This window comes from Leopardus geoffroyi, chromosome B1 (assembly GCF_018350155.1).
Source record: "Leopardus geoffroyi isolate Oge1 chromosome B1, O.geoffroyi_Oge1_pat1.0, whole genome shotgun sequence".
NCBI classification, from domain to species: domain Eukaryota; kingdom Metazoa; phylum Chordata; class Mammalia; order Carnivora; family Felidae; genus Leopardus; species Leopardus geoffroyi.
The window spans coordinates 2,888,041-2,907,819 of record NC_059327.1 but is presented as its reverse complement, the minus strand read 5'-3'; the positions used below and the strand labels follow the sequence as shown (position 1 = coordinate 2,907,819).

The window sequence follows — 19,779 nt, the reverse complement described above, 5'->3', positions numbered from 1 at the left end:
ATGACTTTTCTTGATTCAGTCGGTCAACATGTACTTGTCGAGTGCCTACGATGTGTCAGGCACTGTTTAAGGCACCGGGGAGATTTTCTGCATAGGGTTGGAACTTGAGTTTAAATATTCTCCAGATGTTGAAGGACATTAGAATTGCTCCTGACAATTTTCCTCTAATTTCTTTCCATGTATCAAGTATCATTTCTCATCTCTTTGTAAAGGTAGGAAAATACCTTCAAATTCATTTTAACATAAGTAAACTTTTTAGCATTTTCCTCCAGGAAGCACTGGAAGAAGAAATTCTGTTTTGGGAGGCAAACAGTTATTTTTAATGGTCAAAGAAAACAGTAAGGAGAAAGAGGAAGAGAGAGCAGAATGAAAGATGAGATGGGGGGAACCAGGAGAGACCTGCACGTGATAAGAATTACTGTGTTTTTTGCAAAGTTAACTAAAACGTGTTTATGAGGTTGAATTCCAAGCCCATGGTTTCAGATGCACAAGATGTAATTTTATTTATACTGTAATTACTTCCCCGCCCCCCCACCCCCCAGATCCCTGTTGTGTGTGAATCAGAAAATTTTATGTATTCACCCTTAAAGTTAAGATCAGTGATATGTCAACCTGTTAGGTTCAAAGTCAGTTACTTCCTCCCTTCTACCCGTCTTTATGGTGTTAAATGCCGGGGCTTAAGGAAAGGCTGTCCAGGCGTTTCCCTCCTCATCTGTGCCATGCAGCTTCCCACCATGATCACCCCTCCGGCTCTCGCAGGGCGCACGTCCTCATCCTGGCTGAGAAATGACCTCCAGATCTGTGGCCTCCCCTACCGTCAGCCGCATCTGGCGTGTGAGGGTGTGAGCACTTGGGGGTGCCCCTGCTGCATCATTGCGGGAGCCCCACCCTCAGTCTGAAGTTAGCCGTGCTGCCATAGTTTTAATCAGAAGGGCTGTACCATAAGACGGAATTCTTTATGGGATCACAGCTGGAGAATGAGAACAAGTCCCGCATCACCCTGGGATCTCCTCACGCAACCCTGAAAGAGTCCTGTAGTGTTCCACCTTCTCACCCCCCACTGGCTTCCTGGCCCAGGGCCTGGTGGGAGAGCAGGGCCCTCCACGTGCACGGCCAACACAGCCTCATTCTCCTTCACTGCCTCGCCTTGGAGCTCTGTTTTGCTTTGTTTTCATTGTTTACAGTTGGGTTTGAGGAGCAGGGAAAACACACCATCACACCTCCTTTTAACGTATTTCGTGACTTACGTCTGGACTGCACCTGTGATATGTTAATACCCAGGACTTTGGGGTGTAAGTAAGATGTGGGAGGAAACTCACAGGTGTGCATAGTCATGTACACATGTGCAAACACGCACACACCTCCTTTATCACTTTACGTATCGTCACGCCCCATGGTGCTGCTTCTTTGTAAGCAAATAGTTCAGTGAAGCAAAATTTCCCAGTGTCACCCCGGTTCATTTTACGAGGACAAATATGTCAAATCCTAGCTTGAACTTAGTTCTAAAGAAAAATTTTTTTTGCTGTGACTTTTGTGTTTTCTGTTGCTTAAGAGTGAAAGCAGTATTATATAATTTTTTTTTTTTTTTTCCTAGAGATGCAAAATGTTTTAATGCCCACTTTTGGTGCCTAAAGTATTTATGACTTTTTAAGTGTAATGCTTGAACTGCATGTATTTTTAAACAAAGAGGCCGATATCTGTCTGCCTACCTACCTATCTTTCTATTTCTATCCATTTTGATCTGTATATCGATTTAGAAAACTTTAAATGGAGAAGTTGATTTTTTTAGTATATTCAATAGATGTCCACCAGTATGGGTTGAGGAAAGATTGGAGATATTTCTATCTTGATGGTCCAGGCTGTTATATCTCTGGTAATTAATGGATAGTAAGACATCACAGCTAAATCAACTCATATCTTATTTTGGATTCTGGTTTAATATTTAAGTCACTTCAGGTGTTTTGTTTTTTTTTTCAGATTTTTTAAAAATCAGAAATACTTATGGCACCAATTTTAAGTAAATTTGTAAAGAGCCATTATTTAGGAAAACAAAATTTAGCAATAGTTCATGTTAAAACTAAGCCATATTTTGGGGCACCTCGGTGGCTCAGTCAGTTAAATGTACAACTTCGGCTCAGGTCATGATCTCATGGTCCGTGAGTTCGAGCCCCACGTTGGGCTCTGTGCGGACAGCTCAGAGCCTGGGGCCTGCTTCAGATTTTGTCTCCTTCTCTCTCTGCCCACCCCCCTCACTGCCTGTGTTCTCTCTCTTTCAAAAATAAACTTAAAATATAACTAAGCCACATTTAGAAATAGCTCATTCACCTCAAAAGACTCTTCAAATTGTGGTAGGTAAAGTCAAGGAGATGGTGGCAGATGGAATGTTGTTTGAATTCAAAAAGTCAAGGGATGAGGTTTTCAGAAAAGCTAGTCGTCAAAGATGTGAAACATTTATTTTCCCCTGTTGTATTTAAAACACAAAATTAGGCCACTTGAACTGTAGCATAAAATTTAACTTAAACTTTACCAGTTAGGTATTTATTATCTATATACAACATATCTTGATCTCACCCAAAACCAGTTTTCTGTTATTTCTTACAGTTTCCAACTACTAGCAATTGCCAAAATTGTACAACATATTTAATCAAAATGTTTTAAATTTGCTTGTCAGTGGGAAGGTATTAATAACTGTTATTTTCTAGAATTTTCTTCTCAAAGTCTTGTCCAGAAAAACAAACTGGTTTCCTAACGTTACATAGATAATTGCAGACGTAGTAATTATGATCAAATCATAAATCATATGAAAACTTAGTGTATTATATATTAGCGGTTGAAAGTATGCATGGATTGTAAGTTGAACTGATTCATGTGCGAGATAAAAACAAAGGAAAAGGTTGAAATAGGCGGGAAATTGGGTCATTGTTGTTTGCTTTTATTTTTTTCAATCTCAATCAGATCCATCATAGGCAGAGAGTTTACCTCATTTCAGTTCTTGGGACTAAGTTCACCCAGCGGTGGCTCTGTTTTCCAGCTGGCAGTCAAACTAAGGTTTTCACTAACAGGATTTTAAAAGATTGTTTAGAGCTTACATTATAGATTATTAAAACCAAAAATAATGCAATTATTGGCATATAGAAACAGAAGTGTACTCATGATGATGTCACCACTCAAAAACTAGTTTTTGCCTATTTTTCCTGATAGATAGGTATTGATATACATACTATTATTACCTGGAGTCCATACAATTTTGCGTCAAGCTTTTCTCTATATCGCTATGGGTTTATGCTCACCTTTATTGTGCGACATTGGAGTTTTTCATATACATCTGAAATAATTTAGTCAACCCTGGTTCTATTGTTGGACACTTTCATGGCTTCTAAAAACCAACTCTGCCCATATTTTGGATGACAAATATATGTTATAGTGCCAGATCACTGATATTACTAAGGTTCTTTTTTTAAAAAAATTTTTAACATTTATTCATTTTTTGCTAGAGAGAGAGAGAGACAGAGTGTGAGTGGGGGAGGGGCAGAGAAATAGGAAGACAGAATCAGAAGCAGGCTTCAGGCTTCCAACTGACAGCACGGAGCCCGACGCGGGGCTCGAACTCACGGACTGTGAGATCATGACCTGAGCCGAAGTCGGACGCCCAGCCAACTGAGCGCCCCAGGCGCCCCAACTAAGGTTCTTGATGTCCAAACAAAACACAGACTCCTAAGATTACCTAGAGGAACAGTGATTGGAGGTCTGAGAAAGCATCTGTGAACAGTGCAGGTTTCGATGGAGCGGGATGCCGTCTGCCATAACTAATGACCGGTTGGCTGCTGTAGTTGAAATATAGTGGTGGCCAAAGGAAGCAGTAATGCCACTTTCCTTCCTTTATGCTTGACCACATCTGTGATAATGTAGAAGCCATTAGCTCTTTAGTTTAACAGGATTGTAAAAAAAAAAAAAAAAAAATGTTGATATACTCTCAAATCCCAACTCCCCCTAATGTGTTGTCAGTCATATCATAACATTTGACTGATTTTCTCCATAGCACTTATGATACTCTTTTATATTCTTCTGGGTTAATTTCTTATTTGTATTTTCTTCCCTTAACTAGACTGTTACTTCCATGAGACGGGGATCTTCTCAACTTTTAACTCTTAGTAATTTTTGCATCTTGATACCTAGAGTGGAGTGGCACATAGTAGATGTTCAATTAGTATGTGTTGAGAGAATGATAACATACACGAAAAATGAGATTTATGTAAACAGAAGGAACTGAAGATGGAACTGAACACAGAGAAATAATAGTTGCTTACAGAACAAAATTTTTAGATTTATTTCGTTTGTTCAGTGTGGCTCCAGAGGTTTAAACAAAGACCAATGAGCAGAAATTATGGACGGATGGCTCCAAAATGTATAGCTGTTTTAAATAACATGTTTACATATACATGTTTTAAATGTATAGCTGTTATGACTGACCATGAAAATTAGAATTATGTGTATATTTTGGTTTTTACACTTTTTACTTTCAAAAGTAATACAAGTTATGTACCTATGATACAGTGTTTCTCAAAATTAATTCCAGGGAGTTTTAGTTGCCATGGATACTGGTGAAAAGGGGCTTCCTGGAAATATATAAATTTGAAGATCTTTATACTTTACATTCTCTTACATAAACAAAATACATTTTTTGCATATTAAATTGTAGCATACCGAGAATCCTCTTTAGAAAAGAAAGATGCTAAATTTTGCTAAATCCAGAATTTTTCAGTTGGTTTGACCCTGAGTTGATGATTTCTGCAGGTATCTGTGACCATCCCCAGAGTGTTTTCCAGAAGTGTGGGAGGTGCTTGTGTGATACCAGTTGAGTAATATGCACTCTGAGACTGTAGATGAGAGTTTTCAATAAGCAGGAACAGAACGTGTGTTTATTTTCCTTCTCTGTCTCTCATCTGTTATTAACGGTGTCCGTGCACATGGGAGACTTTCATCTTTTTTCCCCAGGGACCCCCTTGCATTCCCATTTTTGTCAACGTCAAGCTGAGAGTCTGTCAAGTGGAAAACATACGTAGACACTCCTCTTGAAGCAGGAGGCGTGTCGGATTCGAAAATAATACTATGCTCAGCTCCCTTCCAGACAGCAAGCTTAGAGGACAGAATCCATTGGTGTGTTCAGACTCAGTGTGTGCCTGGCACGTTTTGTTATGCACCTGTTGAATGGTTGTTGTGCAACTTTTTGTTACACTTCGGACCTTAGAACTTCCTGTTTTCAGATGCAGCTCTGAAGCCCAAACAATTTGTTGTCCAACTTTAGGCTGGATGGATTGCTTTTTTCTAAAACAAGTGGTTTTCTTTTTCCTGTAAGGTGTATTTCTGAAATATCATATCAGTGGCTTTGTGAATATAATTAATGTTTGTGATAGTAACATAGATTCTTTACTGAGACATTTTTCTCCCCCACCCTTTCATTGGGAGAATTTTCGTTTTATTTTGTTTTGTTTTGTTTTATTTTGTTTTGTTTTATTTTATTTTGTTTTGTTTTGTTTTGTTTTATTTTTATTATTTTATTTTATTTTATTTTATTGTAATAAAAACACTCATCATGAGGTCCGTCCTCTTAGCCAGTTATAAGTACACATTACTGTCGACTATATGATCAATGTTGTATATTCATCTTACTTAATTAAATAAACCTTGATGCCGGTTGATTAATAGCAGCCCATTCCTCTCGCCCAAGCCCTTAGTAACATCGTCCCTGTCCTTGAGTGTTTTTAGAACCTTGTAAGTGGCACCACGTAGCGTTGGTCTTTCTGTACACTGAGACGTTTTCTTAACCTGGACTTTTCCAATCCTTGTTTCTTCAGGGTATTTATTCACAAAGAGTGACTCCAACTTTGTTTTTGGAGCACACAATTCTTTCTTACACATTTTCTCACCTACACCACAGCATGCAGTCTGGTCGCCTTTGTTACTCTTGTTCATTTTAGAGATGAGAAATTAAGGTTCATATATTTATTTAGCTGTGAAGTTGTCAGAGCAGAAATTTGACCCCAGGTCTTGTGCTGTGTGTCCTGTGCTAAATTACAGGGTTCTATCTAAGCATGATCTCTCAGGGATTGCTTGAAGTGTAATATCGTTTGGAGGGCATAATACGCTGACAACACTGTGCTGATATTTTTGTGAAGAAGACTTCCATGAATAATTTGGGTTGTTTTCTCTCTCTCTTTTTTTTAACTGCTTAGGGTTGGTGCAAATGTCCAGTTCTCCTGTGAGGATAATTATGTGCTCCAGGGATCCAAGAGTATAACCTGTCAGAGAGTCACGGAGACACTGGCTGCGTGGAGCGACCATCGGCCCATTTGCCGAGGTAAGGAGCACATGACGGGGATGTCTTCCCGCACGCTGGTGTGTTTCGTGAACACGAGTGAAGTCTCGAGCAGCGTTGTGTCCACTGAATACAGACAAAGCAGGACAAGGCAGACGGTGATGCACGTTTTCCTAGTGCGTCATATGTATTTGGAATTTGCGAGGCGGCAAACATTTGCAAGATATTAGCAGTTTTTAAATTTCCGGAACAACGGAAACAAATCTGATCACTCACACAACGCACACACACACACTTGCTCAGTGTTACCTGATACTCCTCTCCCTCCCTCTCTCTCTGTCTCTCCCACCCCTCCCCCCTCTCTGTCTCTATATATATGTAGATAGATAGGCATATAGATAGATACAGACACACAGACACACACACACAGACACACACACACACACAGTTTGCATGTTACTTGGTATTACCTGGTACTCATCTACATATATATACACAGTTTACATATTACTCCGTTTTGCCCAGTACTCATCTATATATACACACACACTTTGCATATTACTCAGTGTAACCAGGTACTCATCTATATATACACATAGTTTGCATATTACTCGGTGTTACCCAGTACTTATCTATCTATCTATCTATCTACACACACACACATACAGTTTGCACATTACTTGGTGTACCCAGTACTCATCTATATATACACACGTTTTGCGTATTACTTGGTGTTAGCCGGTACTCGTCTACATATATATACACACACTTTGCATATTACTTGGTGTTTCCTGGTACTCGTCTGTGTATACACACAGTTTACATATTACTTGGTGTTACCCAGTAGTCGTCTATATATATATACACGCAGTTTGCATATTATTTGCTGTTACCCAGTACTCGTCTGCGTATATATACACGCAGTTTGCATATTACTCAGTGTTACCCAGTACTCATCTATATGTACACACACACTTTGCATATTATTTGGTGTAACCAGGTACTCATCTATATATACACACAGTTTGCATAGTACTCGGCGTTACCTGGTACTTCTCTCTCTATATATACACACAGTTTGCATATTATGAAAATAGGTTACATAACTAGATCCTTTTGCAAGTTTTATGCGCACCCCTGCAAATCTAAAAATATTCTCTGCTCAGTGGCAGTGAGGTTGAATCCTGGGGTTCTGGTATCAGTGGTAAAGGGACTTTAGTAGTGTGCTCCCAGGTTAATCTGTCACTGATGAACTATCTTAAGCTAATCTGTGCCATAGCAGAACATAATGCTGCACATCATCATTATCTTCTTCAAAGATGTCAAAATAAGATTTTGTCGCTTCTAAGAAGTATGTGAACAGTCTTACCACCATTCTACAATCCATAGCGAAATCAGCAGAAAACTGCTCGGGTTGTTTTAATATGGAAAATTAATAAACTCCAAAGAGAAACCAGGGTTTTGTTTTGGTTTTGATTTTTGCATTTTGGCCATAAACTAATGTATGCAAATTGCTACATTTTAAAGAAGGGAAAAAAAGTGCTGAGTTGACCAAGGAATAAAAAGGGAAGTTTTAGGGGCGCCTGGGTGGCTCAGTCAGTTAAGCATTTGGCTTTAGCTCGTGTCGTGATCTCGCAGTTTGTCAGTTTGAGCCCCACGTCGGGCCCTGTGCTGACAGCTCCGAGCCTGGAGCCTGCTTCGGATTCTGTGTCCCGCCCCCCTCTCTCTGCCCCTCCCCTGCTCACGCTCTGTCTCTATCTCTCACAACTAAATAAACATTAAAATAATTTTAAAAAAGGGAAGTTTTATACAAGAGAGTATCTTATCCCCCTTATAGCCTTTGTGAGGTGAAGAGACTCATCATTTCTTTGCTAAATTTAAGCAACAGCAGTGACATCCTGTGACGTGAACTGGTTACCAAATACACTGCTAGCTTTATCTAAGAACGCCAACTTTGCAAGATGGCCTGTACTGTACCCTTGCCTGCAGCCATTCGAGGCGCTTGAACCTGTGGACGGTGGAGTGCTGGGGCATCGAGCTGCACCCTGGGAGGGAGAGCCTGTGGGCACTGGCTGCCAGCGCTTTCAGGGGGTTCTTTCCTCTGAGTCGGACACACTTCTCGCAGAAGCCCCAGTCTCTGGTCAAGGAAACGCGAACGCTCTGCCCTCCTGCTCTTTGTCACAGACTGCTTCGCACATCTAATACCTACCAGACAGCAGCAGGCTTTCCGAGGAATTATAGCAAAAGCCTGCCCCTAGCAAGTGATGGTGATGTCTGACACTCCCAGTAATAAATGAGGACTAATTCATAGGTATGATTTTAGCTTCCCTTAGGGGGAAAAATGCGTTTATTCTTTCATGTTTTTCTTGTTCTTTTGTACCAGAAATATATGTCATTATTTTAAACCCCAAACTAGGCAAAACTAGGAAAGATGCATCCATTTTAAATTGATATTTTAGAGGAAATTAAGGAAATATGTGTGTAGGACATTATTTGACTCATTAAATCCATAACTTTTTTTTTTTTTGCGGGGGGGGCCTGAATCTCATCTTAAGCTCAAAACACTCTCTCAGGCTCCCGACACCCACTTGTAACCTGACTTGTATCACAGCCTCTGAGGTGCTCATCTGTCATCCGGGCTGCGGGTCGGGTACCTTCCCCATCTTCCACCTCCGAACGCTCACACTTTGAGGTCATTGGACGGGGAGTCTTCCAGCTCCCTATTCCCACAGATTCTCGTGCCTCGCCGAACGCCGTTTCACCAGGGAAGGGCTCTTGCACAGGACCTCTGTTGGGCACACAGTTCCCCTGACTTGTTCTTTGCGAGAGACCCCTCCCCCTCTGATGCCCGCCTCTCTCATACCCAGAAGCAGAGGGTGATCAGCTCTCTTGCTCTTCCCTCCCAGTTGGTGGTTCCGACAGCTGGCTTAAAGCAGACAGCCCTTCGTTTTCAGGGAGTGATTCTGTAGTTCTTGTCCAATTACGTTTAACTTTCGGAAGTAACAAGCTATCGTCGCTGGGAGTAATTCTTTTTTATTTTATGTTACGTATTCTTAAGCATTTCTTAATGTTTATCTGTTTATGTTGAGAAAGAGCAAGAGAGTGCCAGCAGGGAAGGGACAGACGGAGAGAGAGGATTTCAAGCAGGCTCCGCGCTGGCCGGGCTCGATCCCACGAATCTTGAGATCATGACCCGAGCTGAATTCTAAGAGTCTGATGTTTAACTGAGCCACACAGGAGCCTCCGCTGGAAATAATTCTTAGGAAGACACTTGTGTGAAGGATGTATAGATCAAGTCTGTAGACCTTAATTAGGACACATTGTGTCCGGGGAACAATAACAAATAATATATTTTTAAAGCTGAACGGTTAAAATTTTTTTTAATGTTTATTTATTTTTGAGACAGAGGGAGACTGAGCCTGAATGGGGGAGGGGCAGGGAGAGAGGGAGACACAGAATCTGAAACAGGCTCCAGACTCTGAGCTGTCAGCACAGAGCCCGACGCGGGACTCGAGTTCACGGAGCGCGAGATCATGACCTGAGCGGAAGTCGGACGCTTAACCGACTGAGCTACCCAGGCATCCCAAAAAGCTTACGTTTTAAAGAAAACTATATTTTAGTATATTTTGGAGTAGCAAACCATGAAACAATTTAAATAGAAAGGCCTGAAATCTTGTAAAGAGGAGAATCTGAGATCTGCTATTTAGAATTAGGGGATAAAGAACAGGTGACAAACATCCAGACCCCAGGGGAGCTTCACCCAGACGGAAATGGGTTTCTGTCTCACGAAGACATCAGGAGTTGGGCAGTGTGGGACCGGTATGGCAGCTCTGTTTTGGGGATGAAAATGTCCTCAAGACTCACCCTGTGAGCCCTGTGGTCGGGCCCTCCCCCTCACAGTTCCAGGCGCTATCCAAATCCCAGGTAGCCAGATCCAGGGGGTTAGAGGAAGCAGTGGAGGCAAAGCAGCTGTAACCTGAGGAACGTTCCCCAGGAAGCATCACCTGCCTTTCTTCCTGCTGTGTCCCATTGGCCAAATCCCAGCCAAGTGTTCTCACCTGGCTGTGAGACTTCGAAACGTAGTTTTGAGTTTAGGCAGCTGAATATGTAGCAAAAATTTATATTTCCATGGAAGAAAGGGGAAATAGTCATACAGGGAAATTGCGTTCTCTGCCAAGGGGGGTGTTCTTCCTTAAGAGGGAGAGTTAGAATGAGTCACCGAATAGATATGTGTCATAAGTTCATGGTTTTTACGTGTTTGTTTGCTTGTTTTGTTTTGTTTCGTTTCGTTTCATTTCATTTTGATGTTGCTTTTCTGTGTCACCTGCAGCTTTCTGTGAGTGAGAGGGCAGATGAGGAGGCAATCATTCAGCCTTCTCTCACACCCTCTGGCATTTCCATACAGTGCCGAGTTGTAGCTGTAAGCAATAAGGATGAAAACAGGTGGGACTGTGTGTAGAGGAACATCCCAGTTTCTGGACTGGAAACGGCTTATCTGTGAGCATCATGGTGAAGTAAGGAACCTGTGCATTCCTTCTTGACCCTGTACTCCCCTCCTAGCCACATAACCCTCTAACAAGAGGAAAGCCTCTTTGCTCAAAGCCAGCAGGCACGTCCATTCTTCTAGTCTGGAAAAAAACAGTCTTGCACAACATCAAGCGGTCCCCAGGTAGCATGACGTGGTCAGTGGCTCACACAGCTGTGGGCCAAACACATTAGTGCATCTGTAGGTTGGTCCTATAGAACGTTGTTTGGAGGAATTCTCTATCCGTGCTCTCTACTAGAAATATATGCCATGTATGTACTTCAAGATATCTAGTAGCCAGATTGAAAGCCAGTAAAAAAGCAGCCGTGAAACAGGTGGAATTAAATTTAATAACATTTTATTTAATACAACTGCCCCGAATATTATCATCTTAACATACAGTCAATATAAAGATTATGAGAAGGTTATTTACCTTCTTTCTCTCTCTCTCTCTCTCTCTCTCTTTTTTTTGTACCATGACTTGGAAATTCAGGTGTATTTTATACTTCTAGCACATCTCAGCTCAGACTAGCCGTGTCTCACCTGCTCGGTAGTCACGTGTGGCCAGTGCCCACTGTGGACATCTCAAGTCTAGATACTTCACTTGGCCATGGGCCTAGCTTTTCTCCCAACTGTGGGATGCAGTCAACACCCTCATAGATGTGAAGGGAAGAAATGAGTTCACAGAGTCATACACTGTCCCAGGTGGCATCCCTTGCTGTAGAGTATACTTTCTTCCATTAATTGGTAAGTTTTGGGGTGCCTGGTGGCTCAGTCAGTTAAGCATCTGACTTTTGATCTCGGCTCAGGTCACAACATGGTTCATGAGAGTCAGGCTTCGCACTGACAGAGCAGAGCCTGCTTGAGATTCTCTCTCCCTTGCTGTCTGCCTGTCCCGATCCACGCTCTCTCTCACATGCATGCACTCTCTCTCTCTCTCAAAATAAACATTTAAGAAGTGTTGCAAGTCTCTCAGGTTGGAAGCATTTAGGAACCCTGAGTCTTTTAGTCTATTAGCATTCCTTCCTTTAAATAGTGCCTCTACCTGCTTCCCCTGACAGGTTCATCAATTGCAGAAGAGCTGAAAAAAAAATGAAGTGGAGATTTAAAAAAATAATAAAGTTGAGATTTTATGACAATTTCTGTAAAAAGATAGCTTGAGATATCTAGAATGTAGGGGCGAATGGTTACCATGAAACTTAATGGTATTTCAAATGCTACCCAAAACGGACTGTTGGTACTTAGCTGTTGATGGGTCCCAAACGCCTAGAGCAGTTTTCTGAATTCATTTTCCCATCTGCACGATCACCATAATAAATAATATGTAAGAAGAGAACATCATGGTTTGGGTTTTCCTGACTCATTCTGAGGCTTTAAAGGAGCTCTTATATGGATCATCTCGGCCAGGATATTCTAAATTCAACCATCTATCAAACACAGTAAACCTCCCCTGGTCTGAGCTTTGCACGCATTATGAGATTTCAGATCGGTGAATTAAGGACTGGTTCTCAAGGTTCTCATCTTCATGAAGGGTCTCTAACTCTTAAGTAATTATCGTGCCTTCTCTACAGAAGGAATGTCTGATAGAAGTGTTTGATAAATTGCAGTGAGTCAGAAATGATCTTTCACATCTGGACTCTGGTATCGTTAGCCAGTGCTTACATTAGCTAATTAGCTTTGAGGATGGGGGGAACATTACCTTTTCCTCCTATTACCAAGTAGACAAATGGTCGTCACAGCTTGGTGACTATGCAAGTGATTTTGTTTGAAATGATGCTTACTTCATTCACTTCATGCTTACTTCATATGAAAACAACTATTACGATTTTTCACAGGGTAAAATCTTACCAACTATTTAAAACTATGTAAAGTAGATTTTTAAAGGAAGCAAACAAACAAACTAAGGAAGAAGACATAATTTTAGTTTTTAAGTAAAACGTTTCAGCTGGCATTTCATTCTGTCAATATTTACTGGGGCTTAGTAGAGAGAACTTCCTTTAATGCTAATGCACTCTGATCTGTGGAATTAATATTTTTAGTTGCTCCCTGAGTTGAAAGAGCACAAAAGGAAAGTGAAGTATTATTTGCATTTGTAACTGTGGTTACATGGAACCATTTAGAGCCACCAGGGGTCATTGAATAAAGCTCTTACCTTGGGACTCTAGATTAGGTTAGCTAAGAATTACCTTCAACTTATTAAGTTGTCATTTACCAAGAACTTTTTATAGCTTATTCTTTATTACCCATATTTTCTGTCCATGCAGAAATGACCTTGTAAATAGTAGTCAAAAGGCCACTTAACCTGACCGAGGACTCTTTATTCTACCGGATTAAATTTTAAGTCAATTTTAAGATTATATTTTGTATACTGATTATTATACCAGGTAGCTGTGATCTCTAGATTTAAAGAGACATAACAGACTTCTGACTTTTAATTTAATTCCAGTGAATTAGGAAAAATTTATCCTGTTGCTTCTAGAATTCCAAAGTTGTAAACTTTCTAGCTGAAGACCACTTGGGTGAAAAATACATTTTTCTCTCTTTTTAATTAGGTTATTGGAAATAATAAAACTGTATTTTTATATTACTCTCAAATTCTGTTGACATAAAATGACTTGAATGCTAATGTTAATTTGGTGCTAATCATGTTCCTAGAACATGATATGGACGTTTCTGACGTAGCTTCCTCTCATGTATTGTCCTTCTACCTGGGACACTTTCCCCCAGGTGTCCACGTGGCTGTCCAACCTTCACCTTTGTTCAACTGTCATCTCTTCCAAAATCCTTCCATGACCACCATCTTCCCGAGGAAGTCCTTTCCAGATACACCTCGAACTGTTGCTCAGACCTTTCTAGAAAGCTTCTGTGTCCTCCACACATTAGATTAGGTGGCCTGTGTTTATGTGTTAATTTCCCGCGGAAGCCAAGGATCTTGGTGTTGTTCTGTCTCTGCAGAAGCATCCGTGCCTAACACCTTGCCCAGCTCACGATAAGCGTGCTTCGTGTATTTCTGTTATACATAGTCTGTGACATGCTAAGTGCCTTCCTTGCTCTCCTCCTTCAATCCTTACAGCAATCACAGATAAAGTTATGATTAGTATACTCATTGAACAACGGAGGGTGTGAAACGAGTTAAATCAAGATTCGATGTCCAGTCACTGCATTAACTAGTCTTGGAACTCAGCTGCGATTAGGAAACGTGACTCTTAACCTCTACAACACACTTTTTTCCACTTTGGTTGACAATCTGGACGAAACATGAAAGCTTTGATGGATCAGAATGCTTTCTCCTAAAGACGTACAAAAAACAGACTATCAAATATGTTATTAAATTGTTTGAAACATTCTTCAGATGTGAGTCCAGGTAGCCTCTTAATTTAAATGTAGTCAACTAGAATATTCCTCTCCAGTTAATGTGATTAATTCAATAGTTACTATAGAACAATACAGATTCCTGGAACTGAATTTACACAGACAGACACATGATTACTTCATATTACATAAGACAGATTATGTGAAATGAATATGTTTTGTACTTAATATTCATTGATTAAATAGATAAATGGCATATATTTGCTTTCAAAATCAGTTTTTTTCTCCCTATCTACTTTCCCTTTTGATACATTTTCAACTACCATTTTGTGAATTCTTATTTAATTTTAAAAACGTAAAACATGTAAGTAAAATTTGAGCTCACGAGTTTAGAATACTGCCACGGGTAATATTAGCTGTACGTTAGGTCACGGTTATTACCAAAGACCACTTATTAAGCATTATTGATCATTTAAGTGTGTATTACTTTATACTGGATGTTGTATTTCCAGGAAGATCTTGACAAGGGAGAGCACTTAGCAGGAGTAGGAAGGAGTATTCAACTCTGATTTATAGAAACACGCACGTATACATTTCCGTTATGGGAATATATTTAAATGTTGCTATAAAACCTGCTTGACATGACTGTAGTGTCATTACTTAATTACGTTGGCCAATTAAATACTTTGTTGACTAATTGAATGCCTGTTCGGTACAGAAGCAGCTGTTGGAGGAAGACCTCCTCCCCCCCCCCCAAGGACACTGTGCAATTGCTTACTCATAATTAGATCAGGTTTGCTAAGCTAGCAGGTTTGTGCTTGTCCGAGAAGGTCCGCGGCCCATGCGTGGGGTGCAGTGAGGAACTAGCAAAGAGTCCGGGGTGGAAAGAGACAGGCAAGGCGACAGACCTTCAGGGCTCCAGCCTTCCGTGTCAGATAATAGCATGGCTTTATGAATCTCCACAGCAGTGGTTGAGTTCCTATTCAGTCATAGCACAGAAGCTGCCGGAAAAGCAGCACAGGTGCACTTTGCAGACACAGTGCCGCCAACCCGTTCCTCTCGAAGGCTCTGTGTGCACTGCCAGCTCCCTCGGCTCCCGTTCTCCCTTCCTGCCCCGCAGGCTGGCCCCTCCCGCGTGTTCTTGCCCAACCTGACCTCAGGTGGGTGGCCAGGGCCAGACACGCACTGACTGACTGTCCTCGTGGCTCTGTGCCGAATGATGCTCAACCGTCAGACGCATGTCAGTGGAGCTCTTAGTCCTGGTCCCTCTCTCGTCCCTCGGGCTGCCCTGTGTTCCTTAGCTCTTCTCGTTCTTCCCCAAGATTAGGTTTCTAACAGAAATTAGAGATGCGGCGGATGTGAAGGAAAGTCGCGTTCAGGTGCTTAAGGCTGACGAGGAGGAAGACGCGGAATGTGACACGGCTGGCGGGGAGGCTTTGCTCTAAAATTCAGGGTTTTAGGTGCTCCTGGGGGGCTCTGACTCTCGGTTTCGGCTCGGGTCATGATCTCACGGTTGGTGAGTTCAGGCCCTGCGTCGGGCTCTGTGCTGACAGCTCAGAGCCTGTTTGGGATTCTCTCTCTCTGTCTGCCCCTCCCCTGCTCGCTTGCTCTCTCTCTCTCAAAATAAGTAAACGAACAAACAAACAAACTCAAAATCTAGGGATCTGGCCGTTTCCTATAAGCCTGCCCCAGAACCACAGAATGGAAAGAATGCCCCAGGTGACGAACTCTGCCTGCGGGAGATTCAGAAGATCACATCCAGCCCGCACGGCAAACACCACAAGCGCCTGGATAGTAAGACCCAGAAATCATGGCAGCTCAGAACACATTAGTATCATTCTGTGAAGATTCTGCACGTAAACGGTTGAACTTCGAGTGGTTGCCAGTAGAAAGTCTGGGATTACCTGGGATTTGTAGAAGAAGGTCGATACGGAAAGCAGCGCCCAGTGACTCCCTATTGGTGTGAAGCTGGTGGTATCGTCGCTTGGTGAAGAAGCTGGTGATGAGGACGGGCAGAGTTAGAAGAGCGAAGACTGAGGTCCCGACTAAAGTTTCTAACAGCTTCCAAAGGAGAGGATTATAATTAAATAATTATAACTAGATCATATTATTTAAGGTCATTACACTTGTTTAAAAACTACAACAAGTATTCGGGGGGGGGGAATTATCAAATGCTAGGCATTGTTCTAATGATTAAAGGAATATAGTGGCTAAAACAGAGAAAAATCCCTGTCCCGAGTCGTCCACATATTTCTTTTCTGCTGATTCTGTTAATGGCTTGATTGAAAGAATGGGTAAAAAAATAGTCAAAAGTAATGGATTAGAAAAATGTATTGCAAAAATAGAGATATATTTCTACGACAAAAAGAAAAAAAATTATTTTGTGAATTAATTTGACAATTTCTGATGAAAAAAGATCTCCGAAGAGACTGGATTCATAACTCACTCTATGTGAAACACAGTCCTAAATAGGCATGAAAATGTGAGAAATGTACTGCTTTCCTATAAATATTTTGCTAATAGTTATCTCACTAAAATATATAATCACTAAAAGTCCTCTTTCCCCCAGCAACGGGTAAGATGAATTGCACGGAGAGCTGCTAGGCAATTTGAATAAGTCAAGTTAAGGGTCAAGCTTCAAAGCAGACATGTGGGACATAAGGCCGTTGATGGAATGTCAGATTTGGTGAACTTTCCAGTAGAGTGACAGCTGGGGCTAATGACTGGATGGGCGCAAATTGTCGGTGGGAATGTAGCAATTAGTCCCCGACTGCACTCCCTCACTCTTCTGATGTTTTTTTGAAGTTTGATATACTTAGAATGGCACTTTGGCAATATTAATTCAAAAGTAAGTAAAAAAAATATTTATCGTGCAATGTGACGTTATGCTCATAGCAGCTTTTCAGTGTGAAATTTAACAAAGAACGAGCCTGTAACCCAAAGGCATTGTAAATCGAAATGTATTGATGATAACTTTTCTTCTAAGATTTTCTCATGAACACTGCTAACAGGGTGCTTTAGGAAACTTTCGCATCTGAAGCTCACGGTCCTTTCTGAGAACATGTTCCTAAAAATAGATTCTGTTGTGTATAGAGGTGGGTGTGTTTGTGTGCAGTTAGCTCTCCATTGGAGGACCTACTGGATTTTGAAAACCAGATCATCTTTTATGGATCTTTTTTTAAGAAATCTTGCCCAATATTTTAATTAATGCCAATATTTTAAACATTGATTTCCCTGTGTTTTTGTTAATCACCGTATAGTAGATTAATTCTTAGCTAATTATTTTCATAGTAAGTATTGAACGACTGAAGAGTTGTCTACTCTCACCACAATTTTATATGTCAGCAACTATAGACACTGGCTGTGGTGCTGAAGATAAGGGAAGGATGCCCTCCCAAGGTCAAGAAATTCACGGCCTTGTAGGACAGATAGATCTGTAAACGAATCATTACAATAAAGAACTATTATTGGGAATAGGTATGAATTTTGTTATTGTTACGTCCATATAAATGGACAAGGAGTATATATTCCTGGGGGCAGTTAGGAACAGCTCAGTTGCATGGTTTCCCCTGACTTGTCCACTGTAAGATGGCCCTTGGAAGTCAGAATCCTGCCCGGTTAATTCTGTGACTGTGTCTCCCAGAATAATGCTAGATCTGGAGTGGGTGCTCAGCCAAGAAAAAGAACAAAGGCAAGACGGGTCACGATTAGGATTAATCTTTTATTGGGTGACAGTTTAATTGGTTTCTGTGATATGAAACCTTAGGAAAATGAACTCGCGCTTCTCTTACATTATTTCTTGTGAAATTAGTTTCTCTGCTCTTTTTTGCAAACCCAGTTTAAATTACTTTTTTAATGTTTACTTCTTTTTAAGAGATGATGGGGGTAGAGGCAAAGAGAGAGAGGAACAGAGGATCTGAGGTGGGCTTAGAGCTGGTACCAGTGAGCCTGATGTGGGACTCAGACTCATGTGAGATCATGACCTGAGCCGAATTTGGACGCTCAACCGACTGAGCCACTCAGGCGACGCACCCCCCCCCCCCGCCCTGCCCAGTTTATATTATTATGTTAAGACTGGATTGCATTTCAAGCCCACATTTGATTTCTAAAAATTATGTGCCAATTTTTTTTTAAACTCCTTTCTTAAAATGGAAGTCAGTTGAAATAGATATATTTTTAAAATTTTTAACGTTTATTTATTTTGAGAGACAGAATGAACATGAGTAGGACTGGGGTAGAGACAGAGGGAGAAGGAGAACACGGAAGAGGGGGAGAGAGAGAATCCCAAGCAGGCTCCATGCTGTCAGCCCAATGCAGGGCTCAAACTCACAAACTGTGAGATCATGACCTGAGCCAAAATCAGGAGTCAGACGCCTCACTAACTGAGTCCATCCAGGCCACCCCTGAAATAGTTTTTTCTATTAAAACCTCAGTAATACCTGTTAGGTTGTGTCATTTCTGTAGTTTGCTGGGTGGGTCTTTCAACGTAAGGTCGTTTCTTTCCCCTTCTAGAGCCACCATTTCTATTTTCTTTCTTTAAATTGTCAACTACATTTTAATCTCCTGCTTGCCCTGTGCTGTAAGGAAATTTGTATAGTTGATTGTCGAGTCGAGTCTAAAGCTTGGAAGAGACTTTGGAGATGACCGGTGGTATCATCCACATTTAGAGTGGAAAGGACGAAGTTGTCATACCGTGCGGGGTGTGGTGGGGGCGGCAGGGAGGGTCTCTGGAGCCCCCCTGCACCGCACTTTCCCCTCTGTCTTACTGCGTCTGTGTGCAGCCAGAGGTATGTACGACTGTGTCTGAGTCAGACTGGGATTTGGGTGGGCTGACTTGATCTGGTTTGGCATCATCCGTGGCGATATCAGCGACAAGGTCACTCTTGTAACTCGTGAGTGGTAACGCCTTGGAAAATTTAATAAAGAGCTCGGGTTGGACGTTGCCGAAGTCAGACAAGGGTCCCCGTGGCTGAGCACACTGCATTTGCCCACTTGAGTTCTTGAACCGCTTTTTATCATCATCAGTGAATAACCAATCTGATGTTTCATGTGCCTAGTTTGTCTTCACCACACACATAAAATGCTGAAGAAAGTAACACCATGTCTATGTATTTCTAGCTAGAACATGTGGATCAAATCTGCGTGGACCCAGCGGCATCATCACCTCCCCTAATTACCCGGTTCAGTATGAAGACAACGCTCACTGTGTGTGGGTCATTACCACAACTGACCCGGACAAGGTAAGGCCTCCCCCGTCCCCTCGGCGTCGTCGGTGCTGTCAGTGCTCTGACTCGGACAGTGTTCAAGATCCACGGCCCTGTGAATGTGGGGCGCCCTTGCACTTTGCTATTTGAATAGAAAGGCTCGTGTTGCCTCCTGAGTACATATATCCACAGCTAGTGGGAAAAAGTCTAGGGCTCAAATAGAAGGGGAGTTTTCCTCATTTGGTTGCCTCCTCCTGGTTTTGAAGGTTGGTCTATGTTCTCCACCCCCCGCCCCAGTTTTGTTGAGGTATAATTGACATATAACATTAGGGTGTATAATATAATCATTTTATATATGTATATTTGGCAAAACAGTTAACATTCATCATCTCACATAGTTACCAATTTATTTTCTAGTGGTG

At 41.5% G+C, this 19,779-nt stretch overlaps 1 protein-coding gene across 5 annotated transcripts in view; it reads left to right on the top strand.

Annotated features, from left to right (window-relative positions):
• Positions 1 to 19,779, top strand: part of CSMD1 (CUB and Sushi multiple domains 1) — a 2,022,178-nt gene that overhangs the window by 1,449,120 nt on the left and 553,279 nt on the right. For all 5 annotated transcript variants that reach the window (XM_045451804.1, XM_045451793.1, XM_045451792.1 and 2 more), the window contains 2 exons: positions 6,234 to 6,358; positions 19,272 to 19,393. In XM_045451804.1, the coding sequence (XP_045307760.1) occupies positions 6,234 to 6,358; positions 19,272 to 19,393 (247 nt within the window). The remainder of the gene's footprint in view (positions 1 to 6,233; positions 6,359 to 19,271; positions 19,394 to 19,779) is intronic.